General features: G+C 44.8%; 1 protein-coding gene across 1 annotated transcript in view; it reads left to right on the top strand.

The window, feature by feature from the left end:
• The window catches only part of LOC137341491 (DCC-interacting protein 13-beta-like), an 84,472-nt gene extending 70,443 nt beyond the window's left edge, over window positions 1-14,029 (top strand). The window contains exons 17-21 of the mRNA XM_068004597.1: window positions 6,358-6,532; window positions 9,734-9,770; window positions 10,042-10,188; window positions 10,506-10,553; window positions 13,592-14,029. Coding sequence (XP_067860698.1) covers window positions 6,358-6,532; window positions 9,734-9,770; window positions 10,042-10,188; window positions 10,506-10,553; window positions 13,592-13,714 — 530 coding nt within the window. The 3' untranslated portion in view covers window positions 13,715-14,029. The remainder of the gene's footprint in view (window positions 1-6,357; window positions 6,533-9,733; window positions 9,771-10,041; window positions 10,189-10,505; window positions 10,554-13,591) is intronic.
• The last annotated feature ends 4,554 nt before the right edge of the window (window positions 14,030-18,583 follow it).

The following is an 18,583-nucleotide window of genomic DNA, read 5'->3' as shown; positions in this document are numbered from 1 at the left end:
CTCAACTATATCTTCCTTTACTGAGATTCTGGCAACATCATCTTCCTTGGTAAAGACAGATACAAATTTAATAACTCGGCCGTCCCCTCTGCCTTCATGAGTAGATCTCCTTTATGGTCCCTAATCGGCCCCACCCCTCCTCTTACTACCCGTTCACTGTTTACATGCCTGTAGAAGACTTTTGGATTCCCTTTTATGCTGGCCACCAGTTATCAACCTGACATCTGTCGTGTACCCCATTTTTTCGTTTCATCTTACTCTCTATCTCTTTTGTCATCCAGGGAGCTCTGGCTTTAGTTGCCCTACCTTTCTGCCTCATGGAAATGTGTCTAGACTGTACCTGAACCATCTCATCCTTAAATGCCACCCACTGTTCAATTACAGTTTTGCCTGCCAATCTTTGATTCCAATTTACCCGGGCCAGATCTGTTCTCATCCCATTGAAATTGACCCTCCTCCAATTGAGTATTTTTACTTGAGTGGTCCGTGTCCTTTTCCATAGCTATTCTAAACCTTATGATACTATGATCGCTGCTCCCTAAATGCTCCCCCACTGACACTTGCTCCACTTGGCCCATCTCATTCCCTAAAACCAAGTCCAGCAATGCCTCCTTCATCACTGGGCTGGAAACGTACTGGTCAAGAAAGTTATCCTGAACATATTTCAAAAATTCCTCGCCCTCTTTGCGCCTTATTATTATTGTTATCCCCGTCTATATTAGGATAGTTGAAGTCCCCCATTATCACTACTCTATGGCTTTTGCACCTTTCTGTAATTTCCCTGCAAATTTGCTCCTCTATATCCTTCCCACTAGTTGGTGGCCTATAGAATACACCCAGTAGTGTAATGGCACCTCTATTGTTCCCTAACTCTAACCAAATAGATTCTGTCCTTGACCCCACCAGGACATCCTCTCTCTCCAGCACTGCAATATTCTCCTTAATCAATACTGCCACCCCCCCAACCCCCCCCCCCCACTCCTTCCTTTCCTTCCCTACCTTTCCTGAACACCTTATATCCAGGAATATCCTGCCCTTTTTTGAACCAGGTCTCCGTTATCATATTCCCATGTGGCTATTTGCGCCTGCAGCTCACCAACCTTGTTTACCACACTTTGTGTATTTATACACATGCACCGCAAACCAGTCCTAGACTTTCTAGTAATCTCTCTGTCTGACCCCACTTAATACTGTACTATTACTTACTCTAGTGCTATCTTTCTCCCCCGAACCTTTGTGCCCCTTGTTTCCCCCTTCGAATGCTACATCCTGGTGCCCATCCCCCGCCAAATTAGTTTAAACCCCCCCCCCACAGCACCAGTGAACCTCCCCGCGAGGACACTGGTCCCAGCTCCGTTGAGGTGTAACCAGCCTGTACCACCCCCCAGAACTGGTCCCAATGCCCCAGGAATCTAAAGTCCTCCCTCCTGCACCATCTCTCCAGCCACGCATTCATCTGCTCTATCCTCCTATTTCTACACTAACTAGCGCGTAGCACCGGGAGTAATCTGGAGATTACTACCTTTGAGGTCCTGCTTCTTAATTTCTTTCCTAACTCCTTAAAATCTGCCTGAAGGACCTCATCCCTCTTTCTACCTATGTCGTTGGTACCGATATGGACCACGACCTCTGGCTGTTCACCCTCCCCCCTCCAGAATGTTCTGCAGCCACTCTTACACTACCTACACTCGCACTTTCAGCAGATGATATATTTGAACCCTGGGTGTCTCTCATCATCCACATCCTTCAGTGCCTTTCCATTGAATGTATGCTCCCATTCCTTGTTTTTTTCCCTCCCAAAATGTATTCCCTCACACATCTACACATCAAGTTGTATTTGCCACCTGTCTGCCAACCTATCTATATCTTCCTGAAGTCTTTTACAGTCCTCACTCTTCATCAAACCTCCAATTCTTGTGTCATCAGCAAATTCTAAGTGTACTCTCTATGCCCAAGTCCAAATATCTATCAATACCAAAAGGTAGGCTCAGCCCTGACCCTGGGTTACATCACTTTCAACCCTTCTCCACTCCAACACCCAATTACCCCAACTCTTTGTTTCCTGTCACCCAGCTCTCTATCCGTGCTGATACATTCCCTCCGCTACCATTCACTTAAATATCACTAACCAGCCTTTTATCGAACACCTGAGAATCCATAGACACCTACTGCATCCTCTTTATTTACCCAACCCATCACCTGGTCAAAAAACTCTTCAATTTGTCAAGCATGATTTACATTACAGACCCATGCTACCCGTCCTTGATTAACTCATGAACTTAGAAATGCTCACTCATTTCACCCACACATTCAAAGAATGTGCCCAGAACTGACATTAGGCTAATAGTCTAGTTACCTGTTTTTCCCCTTCTCTTCCTTCTTGAACAAAGGTATTACATTGGCTACTCTCCAGTCCAACAGCGCAATTTGCATATTTAAGAAGGATTGAAAAATTGTGGCCAGAGTCTCTGCTATCTCCTCGACTTCTTTGACTATGCTACAACAACAGTTTACATTTATATAAGCTCCTTTTACTTGTGAAGTGCCTTAGGAAGTTTTCCCAAGAGCGTAATCAGACAAAAATTGACACTGTGCCAAAGGAGGAGACATTAGGAAGGGTGACTAAAAGTTTGGTCAAGGAGATAGGTTTTAAGGAAGGCCTTAAAGGAGGAGAGAGAGGTTTAGGGAGGGAATTCCAGAGCTTAGGGCCGAGGCAGCTGAAGGCACGGCCGCCAATGGTGGGGCAAAGGGAGTGGGGGATGGACAAGATGCCACAATTGGAGGAGTGCAGAGATCTCGGAGGGTTGTAGGGCTGGTGGAGGTTACAGAGGTAGGGAGGGGCGAGGCCATGGAGGGATTTGAACACAAGGATGAGAATTTTAAAATCGAAGAGTTGCCAGACTGGGAGCTGATGTCAGTGAGCACAGAGGTGATGGGTGAACAGGACTTGGTGCGAGTTAGGATACGGGCAGCAGAGTTTTGATTGAGCTGAAGTTTATGGATGGGAGGCCGGTCAGGAGAGCATTGGAATAACCAAGTCTAGCGGTAACAAAGGCATGGATGAGGGTTTCAGCAGCAGATGAGCTGAGGCAGGGGCGGAGATGGGTGATGTTACGGAGGTGGAAGTCGGGGGTCTTGGTGATGGAGCGGATATGTGTTCGGAGGCTCATTTCAGGGTTAAATAGGACGCCACGATTGCGAACGGTCTGGTCCATCCCTCAGACAGTGGCCAGGGTGAGGGAACGGAGTTTGTGGCGGGGACCAAAGACAATGGCTTCGGGCTTCCCAATATTTCGTGAGAGGAAATTTTTGCTCATCCAAGTCTGGATGTTAGACAAGCAGTGTGACAAATCAGAGACAGTGGAGGGGTCGAGGGAGGTGGTGGTGAGGTAGAGCTGGGTATCGTCAGCGTACATGTGGAACCTGGCGTCATGTTTTCGGATGATGTCGCTGAGGGGCAGCATGTAGATGAGAAACAGAAGGGGGCCAAGGATAGATCCTTGGGGGAGTCCAGAGGTAACGGTGTAGGAGTGGGAAGAGAAACCATTGTAGGAGATTCTCTGACTACGACTGGACAGATGAGAATGGAACCAGGCGAGGTCAGTCCCACCCAGCTGGACAATGGAGGAGAGGCATTGGAGGAGGATGGTGTGGTCAAACATGTCAAAGGCTGCAGACAGGTGGAGAAGGATGAGGGGGGGGGGAATAGTTTACCACAGTCACGGAGGATGTCATTTGTGACTTTGATGAGGGCCGTTTCAGTACTGCGGTAGGGGCGGAAACCTGATTGGAGGGATTCAAACATGGAGTTGCAGGAAACATGGGCACGGATTTGGGAATCGACAATACGTTCAGAGACATTGGAGATGGGCAGTAGTTTATAAATAGAGTGGTCAAGGGTGGGTTTTTTGAGGAAGCAGGGTGATGACAGCAGATTTGAGGGGGAGGGGCAGTACCTGAGGAGAAGGAACAGTTAACAATATCAGCTAACATGGGGGCCAGGAAGGGAAGTTGGGTGGGCAGCAGTTTAGTGGGAATAGGGTCGAGGGAGCAGGAGGTGGATCTGATGGACAAGGGGAGGGCATGAGGCGAGATAGGAGAGAAACTAGAGAAACTGTTCAGAACTAGGGCAGGGGGAAGTTTGGCTCGGTGGGCTAGGGGAAGAGAGGGAAGCGGCAGAGGCAGCTGAATGGATGGTCTCAATCTTAGTGGCAAAGAAGCCCCTGAGCTCCTTGCACTTACTGGAGGCGAGGGTGGAGGAGGCAGGGGAGAGGGGTTTACGGAGATGTTTGGTAGTGAAGAAAACACTGGGCTGCAGCCCGGCGACTTACCCACCTTGGGGGTCTGCTAATTTTTTCAAAATCAGTTCCTTTTCTTACGTTTGCTGAGATCACAGAAAGGGAAAAGGAGACACTTGAGCAGTGAGTCAGGTATTAAACAGTGGGCCTGGAGCCTGGGCATGCAGGAGGGGGCAGTATTTCCAATTAGAAGTTGTCTAGAAGGAAACATCTTGCCAAACATAAGTCAGCCTGCCCATGAAAGGGACGGGCGTGGTTATTATTAATTGTTCTCAGTTCATCAGGGAGAGACTGTGATTGAGTGAAGGAAGTGGGTTTGGTTAAACTGTTAGTCAGTTTGTACACTTGCTGTCTGTATAATAAAACAGCTTAATGATTCCCGTCGGCTTTGTCTCACTAAAGTGTTTCTCAGTCTCTCTATTGAAAGACCGGAGAAGTGGACGTGAGATCAGGCACAAAAGACACAATATCCAGCTCAGGTCACAAAGGCGATCTGATTGGGCAGTAAGGGGACATTCCTGAACGTAAGATGCCTGCACCACTTACGGGAGTAACTTGCACTGGTATACCTGAGAGAATATCCAAGAATGGCCTCAAACCTGTAACTAGCGCACTTCGATATAGCACCCAAGGGTACACTGAGAGGCCTTCCTGGGAGGGAGAAGGTTAGAATCAGACGGAGAGTCTCTGGCGGTCTGCTCTATTAGTTTCCTGGCAGCTAACCAAAAAATGGCATTGACACTGTCCTGAGATCAGATTGACTCTTCTTGGACAACGGAGGATAGATCAGTGAAGGGAGGTGTTCGAGGGGTCTACATTCATGAGGGTAACGTATTATTGCTAAAATTTGCAGTGTATTATATCATAATTTATCATGGCATCATAGTCGGTTCAGCACAGAAGGAGGCCATTCAGCCCATCGTGCCTGTGCTGCTCTTTGAAAGAGCTATCCAATTAGTCCCATTCCCCTGCTCTTTCCCCATAGCCCTGTAATTTTTTTCCCTTCGAATATTTATCCAATTCCCTTTTGAAAGTTATTATTGAATCTGTTTCCACCGCCCTTTCAGGCAGCGCATTCCAGATCATAACTCGCTGTGTAAAAGAATGTTTCCTTACGTCAGCTCTGGCTCTTTTGCCAATCACCTTAAATCTGTGTCCTCTGGTTACCGACCCTCCTGCCACTGGAAACAGTTTCTCCTTATTTATTCTAGCAAAACCGTTCATGATTTTGAACACCTCTATCAAATCTCCCCTTAATCTTTTCTGTTCCAAGGAGAACAACCCCAGCTTCTCCGGGGTCTCCACATAACTGAAGTCCCTCATCCCTGGCACCATTCTAGTAAATCTCCTCTGCACCCTCTCCAAGGCCTTGACATCCTTCCTAAAGTGCAGTGCCCAGAATTGAACACAATACTCCAGCTGAGGCCTAAGCTGTGTTTTATAAAGGTTTAGCATAACTTCCTTGCTTTTGTACTCTACGCCTCTGTTCATAAAGCCCAGGATCCCATATGCTTTTTTAACAGCCTTCTCAACTTGTCCTGCCACCTTCAAAGATTTATGAATGATCCCCAGGTCTCTCTGTTCCTGAACCCCCTTTAAAATTGTTCCATTTAGTTTATATTACCTCTCCTCATTCTTCCTACCAAAATGTATCACTTCACACTTCTCTGTGACATATCTACCATTTCACCAGTCTGTCACTATCCTCCACATTGTTTACTACATTTCCGAGTTTCATGTCATCTGTAAACTTTGAAATTATACCCTCTATACCCAAGTCCAGATTATTAATGTATATCAAAAAGAGCAGTGGTCCTAATACTGACCCTTGGGGAACACCACTGTACACTTCTCAAAAACATCCAGTCTGAAAAACATCCGTTCACCACTACTCTCTGCTTTCTGTCCCTTAGCCCAATTTTGTATTACAGATATAGCTTTGAAGCCACTGATTTTAGTTTCTCTCTCTGTGACGATGTACAGATTGAACGGAATTTAATTTTTATTAAGCTTTATAGCAGCAACATTCTAATGTATTTCACATTTACTCTTTTCACAGATTTGCTTCTGCACCAAGTGTTTACAGTCAGGTTTTTAGGCTCCATAGAAGCAAGAACTGACCAAAATGATGAGTTAATCTATGAGACAATGAGACAGGTTTTGGCCGCACGGGCGATCCATAATGTTTTCCGTATGACGGAGTTTCAGATGGTTGTCAGCTCCAGGAACCTGAGGTAAATAGAAGGCTTGGGCATAAAGATTTTATTTACTCTCTTCACTTTCCTCTCAATCCAGAAAATATGGAACTGAAGTTTCATCAGACTTTAAATACAATATGTGCAAAGATTAATAAAACACTGTAGCTTGAGATTTGCTTTTAAAGATAAAAGCAGTAATAATAAAACACAATGTGCTTTCATTTGTAGAATTTGGGCTATAGAATCATAGAAAGTTATAGCACAGAAGGAGGCCATTCAGCCCATCGTGTGCGTGCTGGCCGAAAAAGAACTATCCAGCTCAATCCCACTTTCCAGCACTCGATCCGTAGTCCTGTATGTACATAGTACTTTACTATGCACTTTACGTATCGCTCAAACATTGAACAAATTGGGAGAAATGAGCAGCTAGAGATTGGGATCACTGAGGTTATTAACTGGTTAGTTCAAGTAGCTGTGATACTTTTGGGGGGTGGGAGGGGACGGTGGGGTTTATCTCGGGAGGGGGCTGCTGTGGGGTCTGGCTCACTAGCAGAAAGAAAGACTTGCATTTATATAGGACGACCTCACTATACAGCCAATGAAATACTTTTGAAGTGTCGTCACTGTTGTAAGAAACACGGCAGCCAATTTGTGCACAGCAAGATCCCACAAACAGCAATGTGATAATGACCTGATAATCTGTTTTTGTAATGCTGGTTGAGGGATAAATATTGACGAGGACACGGTGGAGAATTCCCCTGCTCTTCTTCAAAATAGTGCCATGGGATCTTTTGCATCCACCTGAGAGGGCATTTGCATCCACCTGAGAGGTTTAACATTTCATCCGAAAGACGGCACCTCTGACAGTGCAACACTCCCTTGGTACTGCACTGAAGTACCAGCCTGGATTATGGGCTCGAATCTCTGGCGTGAGACCTGAACCCACAACCTCCTGACTCAGAGGTAGGAGTGTGACCCACTGAGCTCCGGCTGACAATAATAATGGAGTCTGGCTAATTAGTGTCTTCCTGCTGTCTGTCAGCGCTGAGGGGAGGGGCACAGCAGGACATGGGCATAGACCTGACAGTGTATCTAAGATATCTCTGCAAACGTTAAATTTGTTTTGTGATTGGTCCTTGTCTCATTTGTACATCAAAGTAGCATGAGAAAAGATTGGGTATGCCTTATGTTCAGTAATCTAAAATGGTTTTTTTCAACAATACTCATGATAATTAGAGACTGCCTGTTCGCTTTCAAAATTCAACTTTTAAAAATCCCTCAAATTGAGATAGAATCATAGAAGTTACAACATGGAAACAGGCCCTTCGGCCCAACATGTCCATGTCGCCCAGTTTATACCACTAAGCTAGTCCCAATTGCCTGCACTTGGCCCATATCCCTCTATACCCATCTTGCCCATGTAACTGTCCAAATGCTTTTTAAAAGACAAAATTGTACCCGCCTCTACTACTGCCTCTGGCAGCTCGTTCCAGACACTCACCACCCTTTGAGTGAAAAAATTGCCCCTCTGGACCCTTTTGTATCTCTCCCCTCTCACCTTAAATCTATGTCCCCTCGTTATAGACTCCCCTACCTTTGGGAAAAGATTTTGACTATCGACCTCATCTATGCCCCTCATTATTTTATAGACTTCTATAAGATCACCCCTTAACCTCCTACTCTCCAGGGAAAAAAGTCCCAGTCTGTCTAACCTCTCCCTGTAAGTCAAACCATCAAGTCCTGGTAGCATCCTAGTAAATCTTTTCTGCACTCTTTCTAGTTTAATAATATCCTTTCTATAATAGGGTGACCAGAACTGTACACAGTACTCCAAGTGTGGCCTCACCAATGCCCTGTACAACTTCAACAAGACATCCCAACTCCTGCATTCAATGTTCTGACCAATGAAACCAAGCATGCCGAATGCCTTCTTCACCACCCTATCCACCTGTGACTCCACTTTCAAGGAGCTATGAATCTGTACTCCTAGATCTCTTTGTTCTATAACTCTCCCCAACGCCCTACCATTAACGGAGTAGGTCCTGGCCCGATTCGATCTACCAAAATGCATCACCTCACGTTTATCTAAATTAAACTCCATCTGCCATTCATCGGCCCACTGGCCCAATTGATCAAGATCCCGTTGCAATCCTAGATAACCTTCTTCACTGTCCACAATGCCACCAATCTTGGTGTCATCTGCAAACTTACTAACCATGCCTCCTAAACTCTGGATCTGTCAGCTTTCTGAAGTTGGTAGAGAATTTATAGTTACAACAGGTATGTAACCAGTAGTCTCAATGTTTTTTCCTTATGTATAGTTTTTAAAAATATATAAATTTTACCTGAATAAATCTTTTGCAATACAACCAAATATATGTAGTTAGAGACTGAAGGTGAAGCTCTCTATCATTTGGCTAGTTTCCTAAGATGCATTAGTAGTATTTAAATTCTACACACTGCACCAGCTCAGATTGTAGAAGCTGCCTTCAGTTGATAGTCACAAATCGAGGCAAAAATATCACGTCTAAGCCTATGCTTTTGGGAGAGACCAGACCTTCAAATTAAAGCGTTAATGAAGATATTAAAAGATACAAAAAATAATCCAGTGGATTAATTTAATCCTGTTGTGAAATATGTAATTTTAAAATTTTTATTTCATTCCATTTCTGAGGAAAGAGAGATTTGATTGGTTCATCAACAAACTACTTGTTGAAATCTTTAAGACCATAAGAAATAGGAGCAGGAGTAGGCCATTCGGCCCCTCGAGCCTGCTCCGCCACTCAGTCAGATCATGGCTGATCTTCAACCTCAAATCCACTTTCCCGCCTGATCCCCATATCCCTCAATTCCCCTAGAGTCCAAAATAAGAACATAAGAAATATTTACGTACAGTGTAACTGGAAGGAATTTGTGGACAGGAATTAAGCACTATGTGCTAGATTTTTAATACAAATTGAACATTTTAAAATGACTTGTTATTTTTCTTCAAATTTAACCTTTTAGAAAGGATGTATGCATAGGAATAACTAAAATCTGCTATTTTAAGTAGGATTGAATTATTAATTTTACAGCAAGTATAGTTTGAGTTGTGAACATGTAGCATGATTTGAGCATTTAATTAATCTGTAAGCCATTCTTTTGTAATATTCAGAATAAAAAGCAATAGGTAATTAATGTAACTAGCTGTCAACTAGAGATTACTGATGGTAGATAAATAATTATATTTGATTGCAGGTTCGTTGATCCACAAACGCAAGTTACAAAAATAAGTGTGAGTAACAATATTCTGTTACTATTCTACCTTCTGGGCAAGTTTACTCTCTACTGTGTCTTCAAATATTATTGAATGGTCCTGACCTCATCTCTAATTCAAATGGCATTTGACTCATTGTTTGTACATGGAACTTCATGATCCACTTTGCAAATAAAGAATTTTTTCCCCTTTTCAATGTAAGCAAGAAACAACAATTGTAATCTGGGTTGGAATATAAAGTTACAATCCTGTAGAGAAGGTGATGTGTAAAATTGCATCTATTTTCCAGTTTGCCCTTAGTGACGTGACACTGCATGCTACTCATCAAGATAACCAGAGGTTAATTGGGTTTGTGGTTCGTGATCCCGACTCCCACACAGAAAGCAAAGCGTTACTCACCTGCTGCATTTTTGAAACGAATGATGATGGAGAAAAGGTAGATCAGTCTCTGTACAATTTCACTATGTATAGAAGCTCAGAACCTGTCGCCTGCATTACAATGTCTGAACCTCCATTGATTCTTTCTCCTCTCCCCACATTCACCATTGAGATAAACCTGGTCTTTGCTCTGTAACCAGTTTTTACTGGGATAGGGGACAGACTCGATGACACTGCGTCAACTGGGGGTGGAGTGGGAGGGCAGACACGATGACGCTGCCCTAACTGTTAATTATTTCCATCATAAACAGCAGGTTTGTGTGTGTTTGCTCATCTTTATGAACAGTATGCTGTCACGTGTCTCTTGTTTTCCAGATATGTTCCGTTATAAATCTTGGAAGGAAAATTACTCAGGCGGAAAAGGTGAGTGTTAAACTGATTTTAGTAAGTGAAGGAGTGTATGTTACAGGGCACTGTTTAGATCTACAATTTGGGAGTAGGCAGACCTTAAAAGAACGGTTTTACACTCACTACTGTCGGAACACTCCCGTTTAGGCGAAGGTTGCAGTCCACATCCCGTTCAGTTTTTGAATCCTAACCTTTCCTCGATGATTGAAATGTTACCTGAGCATCGGAGACAAATATCTGGATGTAAGAAGCTGTACACGTGCTTCAGATAGCACACAAATGGTAATGAGTCTTTGGTTATATTTATTAACTACATCTTACACACAATTCCCAACCCTAACCATACTTCAATTTAGTAGAATCTGCTCCAGCTTCAAGGTGTCAGCTGCTGCCTGAGGTTCCTGTTCAGCTACATGTCAATTTTAAGATAATGACTGAAACTCTTATCTCTCTAGTCGTAGCCAGAGAATCTCCTGCAATGGTTTCTCTTCCCGCTCCCGCACCATTACCCCTGGAGACCCCCAACGATCTATCCATGGCTCCCTCCTATTTCTCATCTACATGCTGCTCCTCGGCGACATCATCCGAAAACACAAAGTCAGGTTCCACATGTACGCTGACGACACCCAGCTCTACCTCACCACCATCTCCCTCGACCCTTCTACTGTCTCTGATTTGTCACATTGCTTGTCCAACATCCAGCACTGGATGAGCAGAAATTTCCTCCCACTAAATATTGGGAAACCATTGTCTTCGGTCCCCGCCACAAACTCCTGGCCACTGTCTGAAGCTGAACCAGATCGTTCATAACCTCGGCGTCCTATTTGACCCTGAGATGAGCTTCCGACCACATACCTGCTCCATCACTAAGACCGCCTACTTCCACCCCTGTAACATCGCCCATCTCCGCCCCTGCCTCAGCTCATCTGCTGCTGAAACCCTCATCCGTGCCTTTGTTACCTCTGGACACGACTATTCCAATGCTCTCCTGGCTGGACTCCCATCTTCCACCCTCCGTAAACTTCAGCTCAACAAATATCTGCTGCCTGTACCCTAACTCGTCCTGTTCACCCATTACCTCTGTGCTCACTGACCTACATTGGCTCCTGGTCTGGGAACACCTAGATTTTAAAATTCTCATCCTCATGTTCAAATCCCTCCATGGCCCCGCCCCTCCCTATCTCTGCGCTCCTCCCCCAGCCCCACCACCCTCAGATCTCTGCGCTCCTCCCCCAGCCCCACCACCCTCAGATCTCTGCGCTCCTCCCCCAGCCCCACCACCCTCAGATCTCTGTGCTCCTCCCCCAGCCCCACCACCCTCAGATCTCTGCGCTCCTCCCCCAGCCCCACCACCCTCAGATCTCTGCGCTCCTCCCCCAGCCCCACCCTCTCAGATCTCTGCGCTCCTCCCCCAGCCCCACCCTCTCAGATCTCTGCGCTCCTCCCCCAGCCCCACCCTCTCAGATCTCTGTGCTCCTCCCCCAGCCCCACCACCCTCAGATCTCTGCGCTCCTCCCCCAGCCCCACCACCCTCAGATCTCTGCGCTCCTCCCCCAGCCCCACCCTCTCAGATCTCTGCACTCCTCCCCCAGCCCCACCCTCTCAGATCTCTGCACTCCTCCCCCAGCCCCACCCTCTCAGATCTCTGCGCTCCTCCCCCAGCCCCACCCTCTCAGATCTCTGCGCTCCTCCCCCAGCCCCACCCTCTCAGATCTCTGCGCTCCTCCCCCAGCCCCACCCTCTCAGATCTCTGCGCTCCTCCCCCAGCCCCACCCTCTCAGATCTCTGCGCTCCTCCCCCAGCCCCACCCTCTCAGATCTCTGCGCTCCTCCCCCAGCCCCACCCTCTCAGATCTCTGCGCTCCTCCCCCAGCCCCACCCTCTCAGATCTCTGCGCTCCTCCAATTCTGTCCTCTTATACATTGCCTACTTCAGTCCACCAGTGGTGGCCATTCCTTCAGCTGCCTGGGCCCTAAGCTCTGGCATTCCTTCCTTAAACCTCCCTCCTCCTTTAAGACGCATCTTAAACCTACCTCTTTGACCAAGCTTTGTCACCTGTCCTAATGTCCTTTGGCTCGGTGTCAATTTTTGTCTGATTACACTCCTGTGAAGCGTTTTACTGCATTAAAGGTGCTGTATAAATGCAAGTTGTCATTGAAACAAACACCTGCCAGCTGGTGGAGTTCAGTTTGATGTAAGCTGGTAACCCACCTTGTGCTTGTGTACAGACTAGCCGGAGAAATTTTTCCCGAAGCTGAACTGTCAATGCAGCTTGAATCATCGATCAGAACAGACTAGGGCCGTGCGCTAAATGGACGAACCACACTACGCAGACTAGGGCCGTGCGCTAAATGGACGAACCACACTATGCAGACTAGGGCCGTGCGCTAAATGGACGAACCACACTATGCAGACTAGGGCCGTGCGCTAAATGGACGAACCACACTACGCAGACTAGGGCCGTGCGCTAAATGGACGAACCACACTACGCAGACTAGGGCCGTGCGCTAAATGGACGAACCACACTACGCAGACTAGGGCCGTGCGCTAAATGGACGAACCACACTACGCAGACTAGGGCCGTGCGCTAAATGGACGAACCACACTACGCAGACTAGGGCCGTGCGCTAAATGGACGAACCACACTACGCAGACTAGGGCCGTGCGCTAAATGGACGAACCACACTACGCAGACTAGGGCCGTGCGCTAAATGGACGAACCACACTACGCAGACTAGGGCCGTGCGCTAAATGGACGAACCACACTACGCAGACTAGGGCCGTGCGCTAAATGGACGAACCACACTACGCAGACTAGGGCCGTGCGCTAAATGGACAAACCACACTACGCAGACTAGGGCCGTGCGCTAAATGGACAAACCACACTACGCAGACTAGGGCCGTGCGCTAAATGGACGAACCACACTACGCAGACTAGGGCCATGCGCTAAATGGACGAACCACACTACGCACTACAGCTGCAAAGCTATAGTTTGACTAGTTAGAACCAAAAAGTGAATTTCATTTTTTAATACCAGAATAATTATGTTTCAGGACCCGGATGCGTTAGCTATGCTCATGAAGTCGACAACACTCAGTTCTGACGGAAAGTTCCTTTTACTCAGTCAACCGACAGACAAAGAGGAGGCTGAAGAGGGTTTAGAATCAGAAGCCTAGGATCTGCTGCAAAAAATGTTTGTAATCTTTAACCATTTCTTTGATTTCCAGTTCAATCTTTTCATTGTGTAAAATGTATTTTTCTCTTGAATTTTAAACGAATGAAGCTATCGGTGAATTGTATGAAGGATGAAGGCTGTACTTTCAGCAGAGGGATGGTGAATCCCAGTGTTCAATGTATAATTCAGGGTTGGTTTACACCAGCAATCAAACTCAAAAGCAAAAAGGCAATCAATCTGGAACTGACTTATTAATAACTTAATTATTAAACTGACTTTCACTAAACAGATTAAAGTGCCTAAACTTTTAAAAAACTTTGAGGAATCCTGCTGTTCTTCCTTTATTGACAAAGAAAGACTTGATTTTCTACAGCGCCTTTCACAACCTCAGGTCGTCTCAAAGTGCTTTACAGCCAATGAAGTACTTGAGTGTAGTCACTGTTGTAATGTAGGAAAATAAGTAGATGTACTGCAAAGGTTACAAACTGGCAAATAAAGTCAGGGCTGTTGGTGTAGTAGTTATATTAACAGTGTTGTTAACTTTAAGTATTACTATACTAGTAGCAAATGTGCACCTTACTGGCATCAAATTCTAATTGTACATGGCGGTGGGGAAAAGCATGTTCAGAACAAAGCTGGAATACAGCCCCTGTAGTATTAACGTTCACAAGTCGAACACCATTACTGGATTACCACATGCATTACATTTGTTAAACGTGTTCCTGAATGTTAATGCATCATAAGTCATCACAGTAGAAAGTTCTCACATCTGCATCATTTCTTCCCATTACAGTAAATGAGACCCTGGAATGGTCACATCCCCCTCTCACCACTGTTTGCAGTTAGCAAAATGATGGGGGGGGAAAAAAGGAAAAGCATAGACATGATTCTGCCGAAAACTTGCTCGTGGGCTCGTGTTTTTTTACCCTTGTTGGACACAGCATCAATAATCTCTGTTATCCTACATTCCTCAATGTTCATATCGATGCCTAAGGGTAAATAAAATGAGGTGCAAGGACTGCTCCACCAAGGGCCTTGAGAGGAAAGACTGCACAGAATAGCAGTCTGCAGATAACTCTGCCTTCCTTTAATCAATCTTTCCTTTAATCAATCTTTCCTTAATCACTATCCAGTCAACCATAGAAAACCTCTAGGCTGTTAGATGTGAAGCCCAGTTGCCCCATCACTAACCAGACTCTGGTTCCCTTGCAACTGTGCAGAAGGGTTCAATCATCTATTATTAGGTCCTTTTTGTGTTATGGTTGGTGAAAGACTAAGCCTGCATAAAAGTTACAGCAAATTGTTATGAAGGACAGCAGCCACCTGTAATTGTGTACTGTCCCAACTCCTGCAAAATCACTCCACGCTGGTACAGCACTTGAACCTGACCCTAGGTCTCTGTGCAGCTTAGCCCACCTGCTCCTGTCGGCATGGGCCTATCCCAAATACCAGTTTGCTACTTTTATGCCTTGTTTCAGGACTAGGGGAAGTTATTACAATTCTTAACTTGACTGGAGCACAACTTGCTGGTTAGCATTAACACATCCTAGTTATGTTCAACTAGCACAAGATGGAAGGAAACTAATCCAAATCAGATGGTCATGGAAGTGACAGGGTTCATAGAATCTCAGAAATGACAGGCTGAATTCTGTACGATCGCCCCAGAGCTGTCTAACCCTATTTCCTTCTATATCTTTTCAAATACCAATTGAATTCCATGTTAAATGTTAGTCTCTGCCTCAGTGGTTGTTTGTGGGAAAGTATTCCATGTTCAAATAACTCAAAGTTCCTCCAATTTCCCGCTTTGTTCTCCTCAGTCTCTATCCTGCCTCTCACCAATTCACTAGAAGCTATCTTAACCCTCTTTTCCCTAAAATGTATTCCTTCACATTTTCTGCACTGCATCTGCTCTTTTCACTCACTGGTCTACAGCCTTATATAATAAAAGCAAACTTTAATGATCTTTTGCCTACAAATCAACCATTTATAGAAATGGGAATAAGAGGTTGGTGAAAGACTAAGCCTGCTTAAGATTACAGCAAATTGTTATGAAGGACAGCAGCCATCTGTAATTGAGTACTGTCCCAACTCCTGCAATAAGAGGACTGAACCCAGATCCCTGGGGCTTTCTGCGAGCTGCACACCACCAATCCCAGATACATCCCAATACCACATCTTACTTTTTGTAACAAGTCCCTTATGCGACACCTTATTAATCACCTGAAAATCCACGAATGCAGATATCCACTGCACGTCCTTTGTCTTTAACAGCTTTTTGAGGAGTAAGTGTAGTGAGCATAAGCTGTCCTCTTGAAATCCATGCTGCCTGTCCATCTACTCTAATTTCATCCCTTATGGGCTCTGGAAGTTTATCTACAACTGAAGATTAACTGGCCTATTCTTTTCTTGAACAGTCCTTTGGGGCAATTCACAATTCCACTGTGCTTCCTTCCCAATCACCTGCTATCCAGAGATGCATCCCATCTGGATTTGGTGACTTGTCTATTTTTTAGTGCCATTAGCTTTTTGAATATTTATCTCCAGTATCTATTTTAAAATTCTCATCCTTGTTTCCAAATCCCTCCATGGCTCTCCAGCCTTACAACTGGGACACCTCTCTGCTCCTCCAATTCTGGCCTCTTGCACATCTCAGTTTTCTTCACACCACAATTGGCGGCCGTGCCTTCAGTTGCCTAGACCCGAAGCTCTGGAATTCCCTCCCTCTATCCTCCTTAAAACCTACTTCTTTCAATGGTCCTAATATCTTATGTGACTCTGTGTCAGATTGTTTGATAATCGCTCCTGTGAAGCACCTTAGGATGTTTTACTATGTTAAAGGTGCTATATAAGTACAAGTAATAATGCAAGTCAGCTCACAGTCTGACTGTCACCTTCCTCTGTGCCATTCCCTTACTCTCGATTACACTGCCTGCTTCCCTCCACAAACTGGGACAGGACATCTGTCCACTGATTCAGTCTCCCACAGGAGACTAATTACAACCAATAAAGCCAAGAACACTCTTGATAATTAGTTTCAGGGAAGAAACTTTGCAAGTAAATAATCTGGATCTGAGTCAGAAGGTCATGGGCTCAAATCCCACTCCAGAGACTTGAACACAAAATCTAGGCTGACACTTAAGTACAGTACTGAGGGAGTGCTGCACTGTCAGAGGTGCCGTCTTTCAGATGTTCTGTTAAACCCCTCAGGTGGACATAAGAATCCCAGTTTGTGGAGGGAAGCAGGCAGTGTAATCGAGAGTAAGGGAATGGCACAGAGGAAGGTGACAGTCAGACTGTGAGCTGACTTGCATTATTACTTGTACTTATATAGCACCTTTAACATAGTAAAACATCCTAAGGTGCTTCACATAAGATATTAGGACCATTGGTGAGTTCTCTTAACCAATATTTATCCCTCAACCAACATCACTAAAAGCAAATCATCTGGTTATTTATCACATTGCTGTTTGTGGGATCTTGCTGTGCACAAATTGGCTGCTGCATTTCCTACATTACAACAGTGACTGTAAAGCACTTTGGCACCTCCTGAGGTCATGAAAGGCATAATATACATATACACAAATGCATACACATACATTAAACTGCTAGTGCTATAGTAACAGCCTGTTCCCCTATCAATCCTGCTCACAAGATTATATAAAGATTTAATGAGCATTACCACCTACTTTTGATGTTCTACTGCATGTATCTATTACACTACAGTGAGTGGAAAACTTACCACTCTTCCAATTAAAGTTTGTAAAGTCCCCCGATCCACCTCGCTCCTGTTCTCCTCTGACCTGTTGATCAGATGAGATTTCACTCTTCCCCCTCCCCGATCCTGGGAAGGTAACAATACCTTTGACTATTTGTTACTCTGTTCATCACACCGCCCGAGTTACACCACCTGAAAACTTAGCAAGTCCCCATCAAAGTAACTTGTCCCTGGATTGTAGAATGGAATCTCTTTTCCCCCCACAATATAAATCAGGAGACACCACAGAGGCTTTGACCCACAGCTGTGAACAGAATTAAAACAATTTTACAACACCAAGTTATAGTCCAACAATTTTATTTTTAATCCCACAAGCTTTCGGGGGCTTTCCCCTTCCTCAGGCGGTGTGGAGAACCGCCTGAGGAAGGGGAAAGCCCCCGAAAGCTTGTGGGATTAAAAATAAAATTGTTGGACTATAACTTGGTGTTGTAAAATTGTTTACAATTGTCAACCCCAGTCCATCACCGGCATCTCCACATCAACAGAATTAAAGATTGTAACTGGGATTTGGGTCTTGCTTGGACAGTTAACCTGGGAGGTGCAGTAATCGGATGTAGAGTCAGGCAATGTGTTCTATTTACAAGTGATTGCACCAGTATGAAGGGTTACCAAATAAAGCTGTGTTTTATTTTTATAAATCTGCTTGGTAGTTTGATATGAGCCTGAAAGCTGCTGATGCAAACAAACCATTTTATAAGATGAGGGAAAGTAGTTGACATTTTCTGGTTATTTTGCTGCTTATGGATAATATTGTAAACATTAAACACTTTCTTGCAATGAAACTGTGTCACTTGTAAACATTATCAGCATTCTGTAAATGTATTAATGCAATCTATAACTTTTTTTAACCTGGTTAGTGATTTAATGAGATAAAGATGAACAGACCAGAATGACTTGTTATTATCATTACACTAGAATAGTTGAACAAAAACATTTCAAAGACAGAACTGGCAGGAGCACATTTGCCCATGAATGATACAAGGGTGCTTTTAAATATCAAAATCTGAGGTGAGTGTATATACACAGACACGTACATACCTTGAAGATACCACTTCCCTTTATACCAGGTTCATAAAGTACATTTAATAAATAGTA

The sequence above is a fragment of the Heptranchias perlo genome, chromosome 24 (genome assembly GCF_035084215.1).
Source record: "Heptranchias perlo isolate sHepPer1 chromosome 24, sHepPer1.hap1, whole genome shotgun sequence".
Classification (NCBI taxonomy): Eukaryota; Metazoa; Chordata; class Chondrichthyes; order Hexanchiformes; family Hexanchidae; genus Heptranchias; species Heptranchias perlo.
Note: the sequence above shows the minus strand (reverse complement) of the source record. Positions and strands in the feature narration are given on the sequence as shown.